The sequence below is a fragment of the Tachysurus vachellii genome, chromosome 7 (genome assembly GCF_030014155.1).
Source record: "Tachysurus vachellii isolate PV-2020 chromosome 7, HZAU_Pvac_v1, whole genome shotgun sequence".
In the NCBI taxonomy this organism is placed as follows: domain Eukaryota; kingdom Metazoa; phylum Chordata; class Actinopteri; order Siluriformes; family Bagridae; genus Tachysurus; species Tachysurus vachellii.
In genome coordinates this window covers 15,018,788-15,024,787 of record NC_083466.1, presented here as the reverse complement: position 1 = coordinate 15,024,787, position 6,000 = coordinate 15,018,788, and the positions used below count along the sequence as shown (strand labels likewise).

General features: G+C 40.3%; 1 protein-coding gene across 3 annotated transcripts in view; it reads left to right on the top strand.

The window, feature by feature from the left end:
* The window catches only part of chd3 (chromodomain helicase DNA binding protein 3), a 40,321-nt gene that overhangs the window by 6,450 nt on the left and 27,871 nt on the right, over positions 1-6,000 (top strand). For all 3 annotated transcript variants that reach the window (XM_060874582.1, XM_060874581.1, XM_060874583.1), the window contains exons 7-14: positions 266-395; positions 507-682; positions 1,931-2,188; positions 2,348-2,551; positions 2,849-3,066; positions 4,044-4,175; positions 5,361-5,451; positions 5,580-5,771. In XM_060874582.1, coding sequence (XP_060730565.1) covers positions 266-395; positions 507-682; positions 1,931-2,188; positions 2,348-2,551; positions 2,849-3,066; positions 4,044-4,175; positions 5,361-5,451; positions 5,580-5,771 — 1,401 coding nt within the window. The remainder of the gene's footprint in view (positions 1-265; positions 396-506; positions 683-1,930; positions 2,189-2,347; positions 2,552-2,848; positions 3,067-4,043; positions 4,176-5,360; positions 5,452-5,579; positions 5,772-6,000) is intronic.

Here is a 6,000-nt window from a genome sequence, read left to right as displayed (position 1 = left end):
GGCTTTATCTAGTACTTTGCTCTCTTACAGAAAAAAGTTGTATATAAAATATTGTGTTAAGATTAAACTCTACATAACTATCACAAGTTTAAGTGTTAAACTTGGATGACTCATTGCATGTGTCTTTTATTTTCTGTATTAATCCCTGTTCTTGTAAAGGGTGCCAATAACTTTGGAGTTGACTGTGTGATAAATGAAAAAGGAAAGGGCGTGTGGTAGGTTATTCTTTATAGGGATATTGTATTGGTCTATGTGTTTTGTGTAGAGTGAAGACGTGGACGATGATGACTCTGAGCAAGAGAACTCGAGTGTTCACAGCTCCTCGGTGCGCTCAGACAGCTCTGGCCGGGTAAAAAAGAACAAGCGAGGTCGGCCAGCAAAGAAAAAGAAAAAAGGTGACATTTTCTGTTTCACTTGTTAACTGTGCCACATTGACATGCGCAATTTCTATGTTTGTATTTTTTGTAGATGATTAGGTCCTCTGTGTGTCTCTCTGTCTTTCTCAGTGGTAGGAGATGAGGATGGTGATGGCTATGAGACAGATCATCAGGACTACTGTGAAGTGTGTCAACAAGGAGGGGAGATCATCCTGTGTGACACGTGCCCCAGAGCGTATCACCTAGTTTGTCTGGAGCCTGAGCTGGAGAAAGCTCCTGAGGGCAAGTGGAGTTGCCCACACTGCGTGAGTCACCTTCATAATACTTAAGCACCTCTAAAGCTTGCTTAAAATCTTAAAGGAGCAACAGGTTCATGTTTTTGTGTTAAATCCTGAGTTATAATTATTATCTAGTGGGTGTGCAGTAGTGTTACATCTTTTGACGAGCGCTTGGAAGATCTTTTTTAACATCCTGTGCCACTGGTAAAAAAAATCCTTTTTTAATGTTGTTCCACTTCATGAGACAAGCCATGTAACCAGTAGTGAGGTTGAACTGCTATGCCTTACATCACCAGTCTTTGCAACTGGTGCCTGCCTTTTCTGTTTTATAACTGTAAAAGCTATAACTGTATAGTTGTATAACTATATTTATAATATAGAAGATATGATATATGGCCAAAAATATCCGGACATCTGTTATGTCCTCAACTACTGTATGTGCTTTTCACATGCCCCAAAGCAAGTTCCATGTAGATACGGTTTGAAAGGTTTGACCTGACCTTACTAAAGCTCTTGTAGCTGAATGAACAAAATTCCCAAATTCTCCAACAACTAGTGGACAGTCTTTGAAGAAAGAAGCCATATGCTAAAAAATGCAAAAAAAGTCTGAAAAAAAAAATCACAATACAATCAGGTTGACTGCTGACATTTTTAAGGCTGTTGTCCTACATAAATGAATGAACTTACATGATTAGACATTATTATTCACTTCTTATTTAGTTTGTTATTGGGTCACCATTATGCATTAGTTATTAACTGAAATTAATATGAAGGTTACAGAGCTATTAAAGTGAGGAATGTAGATAGGGATTAATCAGTTGTCCTCATGAATCTCTTTTGAAATCATTTAAAATCACTAACACTACTTAATACAGGGTTCACTCATACAAGGTTGGGGTCAGTGTTACATTGAAGATAAAAGTACTGCTTACTCGGGTAGTACTGAATAATGTAACATCAAGTGCCTGTGAGTTATATGGAGAATGTTCTTTTCATATTCTGGATATATTTATAAAATATTTAAGTGCCATCATACAGTTTCACATTTTTTTTTTGACAAATAAAACTACTTTACTCCTAAAATCCGTTAGATTAGCAACAATAAACATTTCTCACTTATTGCAGTTCTATTTATATTAAACTGTTGTTTAAATAAATTTATATATGTACTATAGCCACATATATAAAATGTTCAGTGCACTTGAAATTCGTTCCTCATTAATAACTTTTTCAGTTCTGTAACTTTCATACGGTTTGTTTTTTATTTTCTGCTAGGAGAAAGAAGGGATTCAGTGGGAGGCGAAAGAAGAAGACTTTGAGGAGTTTGAGGAAGAGTGTGATGAAGGAGGGGTGGTGGAGCCAGGACCAGGAGGAGAGGAAGAGGAAGATGATCACATGGAGTTCTGTCGAGTGTGTAAAGATGGAGGGGAGCTGCTATGCTGTGACTCCTGCCCTTCCTCTTATCACATACACTGCCTCAACCCCCCACTGCCTGAAATACCCAACGGAGAGTGGCTCTGCCCCAGATGTACAGTGAGTTGTTCAGAACTGAACTAGAAAATATCAAATTGGGCTGAACTGATATATCTGAACTGTTTCAGTATGAGTTGAATTGTTATATGACAGAAGTGCATTTTGAGATGGAGAACGTGACCATATGTGCCGTCATTTGTCAACTTTCAACTTCCACAGTGTCCACCAATCAAAGGGCGGGTGCAGAAGATCCTACACTGGCGGTGGGGTGACCCGCCGCCTCCTGTGCCTGTTCCTCCGCCTCCAGATGCACCACCTGATGCTCCACCCCCACCTCCCATGAAAGGCCGGGCAGAGAGAGAGTTCTTTGTTAAATTGGCAGGACAGTCCTATTGGCATTGCACCTGGATCACTGAACTTCAGGTGTGTGTGTATGTGTGTGTAAATGAGAAATTGACTGAGAGGCAAAAACATGAGCCACTTTATCAAATCGCTCTGGATAAGAGAGTCTGCTAAATGCTGTAAAATGTAAATACAAATCTGTATATGGTGGATGAATAGAGAGAGAGAGAGAGAGAGAGAGAGAGAGAGAGAGAGAGAAAGAAAATGTATTATTATATTATTACACAATATATTACATATACATATATTGTATATGTCTTTAAATATATAAACAACAAAGTCAGCATCTTTCCTATTTTCTCATCCTCCTGTCCTTAGCTGGAGATCTTTCACTCTGTGATGTTCCGTAACTACCAGCGGAAAACTGATATGGACGAGCCACCTAGTCTGGACTATGGCTCTGGAGGAGAGGAGGATTCTGGGAAAAGTGAAAAACGACGGGCCAAAGACCCTCAGTATGCTATCTTAGAGGAAAAGTATTACCGCTACGGCATTAAGCCAGAATGGATGATGGTACACAGAATAATTAACCATAGGTGAGGTTTGTTTTATACAATGTATTGTCATGACTGTTGTATTCATATGCTGATCCCTTGCACATACAAGGAATTTGTTTTAGTGTCATACCCTTCCAGTACACAGAGATAACAACAACACACAGACAATAAAAATAAGATGAGAATAAAAATAAATAAATAAAAATACACAAATGTAAATACAAATAGTAGACAAAAAAGTTAATTGTAAAACAAATAAATTGTATGTGTAGAATAGAATATGATGCAGGGATGTGCTAGGATTAAGGTGGTAACAAATAAGATTATTGCACATTGTTATTGCATAATGGTGTGAACATTTAACTGTTCATGAGGTAGATTGCCTGGGGGAAGAAACTGTTCTTGTGCCTGGTTGTGCTGGATGGTAAACGTTCAAAAAGTGGATGACTTGGATGTGAGGGATCCAGAGTGATTTTCTGAGCCCTTTTCCTTACTGGAGATATACAGTTCTTTGAGTGTGGGAAGGGGAGCAAAAATAATCCTTTCAGCAGTGTGAATTGTTCTCTGTAGTCTTCTGTAGATGTCTGATGTCTGATTTTGTAGCTGCGCCAAACCAAACAGTTATTAATGTGCACAGAACAGACTTGATGACGGCTGAGTAGAACTGTTTCAGCAGCTCCTGTGGCAGGTTAAACGTCCTCAACTGACTAAGGAAATACATCCTTTGTTGGGCCTTTTTTTTACAATTGTGTTGATGTGAATATCCCACTTCAGGTCCTGGGAGATGGTAGAGCTTACTCTAGAGCCTACTGGAGGTGTTAAAGGTTGTGTAAAGAGATGGTCACGGGTGTGGGGGGTTTCGAATCTACAATAAAACTCAATCAGATCTTCAGCAAATTGTTGATTTGCCACAGTGTTGGGCTGGTGTCTTGTAGCTGATGATGGCTTTCAGACCTTTCCAGAAATTACTTTTGCCAATGTTGTTTTTATTTGTGTATTCATGTGTGTCTTTGCAGTGTGGACAAGAGGGGGAACTATCACTATCTGGTGAAGTGGAGAGACTTAACTTACGATCAGTGTACATGGGAAAGAGATGACTTGGACATCCCAGAGTTTGGCATCAATAAGGCAGCTTATTGGAGACACAGGTATCACTCAAGTAACAAAATCCATAATCTAATAAGTTCCTTACAGAGACAGCTTTTATCTTATACTTGTGCATGTTTGGATTATCTTGAATCATGGATGGGTGGATAACAAATTCAAATTTTGTCACATACATACATACACAGTATGAGATGTAGTGAAATGATTGTACGACTGTCTTTAACATTATTCATTTCAGGGGCAATATATATATAGATGGGGATGTCACAGCCGGGAGGAGGAAGACAGACCCAGATACAGGATAGATTCAAATGAATAGGGTTTAATAAATAATAAACATAGAACAGGAATAACAGATGAAAACTAAACAGGACAAATGAGGAGGGTACACTGCTGAACACACTGACGTTACATTGACAATGATTCACGGTTAAATAGACACGACGATTAACAATAGGGAACAGGTGTGTAGAGATGGGGAGGAGTAAAAGAAGGCGGGGCAGACACGTGACATAAACAAATGCACAAAGGCCAAAAGTCAAGGCGACACGCCGAGGCAGGTGGGGGGGGAGCAAGGCACATGGCGAGGCAGGTGGGGGGAGCAAGGCACATGGCGAGGCAGCCAGAGAGGGCCGAGTGACGTCCACAGCCGAGCTGAAGGGCCGAGCACAACCCCCGATGCACCGTGGCCAGACCCACGCCTTGACGACCAGAATACGATGATGGGAGGGCGGGAAAGATCCTTCGCCACGCCTTCCTTCTGGGTCCGATTAAGGCGGAATCATTCTGTCACAGCCGGGAGAAGGAAGACAGACCCAGATACAGGATAGCTTCAAATAAATAGGGTTTAACAAATAATAAACATAGAACAGGAATAACAGACGAAAACTAAACAGGACAAATGAGGAGGGTACACTGACGATGATTCTGCCTGCCATCGGCAACGCAGCACGGTTAAATAGACATGACGATTAACAATAGGGAACAGGTGTGTAGAGATGGGGAGGAGTAAACAAAGGCTGGGCAGACACATGACATAAACAAACGCACATGGCCAAAAGTCTGGGCTGAGTCAAGCACTGAGTATTCTAGTGTAGATTGGAATACCAAAATAAATATTATAAGATTAGTTCTTCTGGTTAGTTATGAGAGTTAGAAGTTTTGTCAATATTTGTTTTATTAGCCAGTACAATCCTTGACACCAAGTCTTTTTTTGGGTCTTATAGAGAGGAGGTGATGAAGGAGGACCCAGACAAGCCAAGGAAGATGAGGAGAAAAGAGGAAAATGATGAAGCTCCTGGCACACCTGTTAATGATGTGAGTATGAGCCATTGATAGACTTGCGCTGCTTTCCTATTTCTTTAGTTGTACTCTATTTTTAACAATGAATATCACATAACCCTTTTGTTCATTAAAATAACCCTCTTCCCTCATGACTCACCCAGCCCACAATAAAGTACGAAGAGCAGCCAGACTTTGTGACAGTAACAGGAGGAACTTTGCACCTCTACCAGCTGGAAGGTCTCAATTGGCTGCGCTTCTCCTGGGCTCAGGGCACAGATACCATCCTGGCCGATGAGATGGGCCTGGGCAAGACTATCCAGACCATTGTCTTTCTCTACTCACTCTTTAAAGAGGTGTGTCTGCTATGAGCTTATTTAAGTTGGTGTAATGAAGCACAAGTATTGCTTTCTGATGCATTAGGAGGCTTATCTCTTTTAAAATAAGAATCTGGATGTGCACTTTTGTAGGCATTAAATCAGTGGCTATAATCATTTATTTTTAGAAAGAAGCTAAATTATCTGCCAATAGAATTGACAAGAAAAGACAGGGTTGAGTTTCATATTAGTAAACATTAGGCTTAAT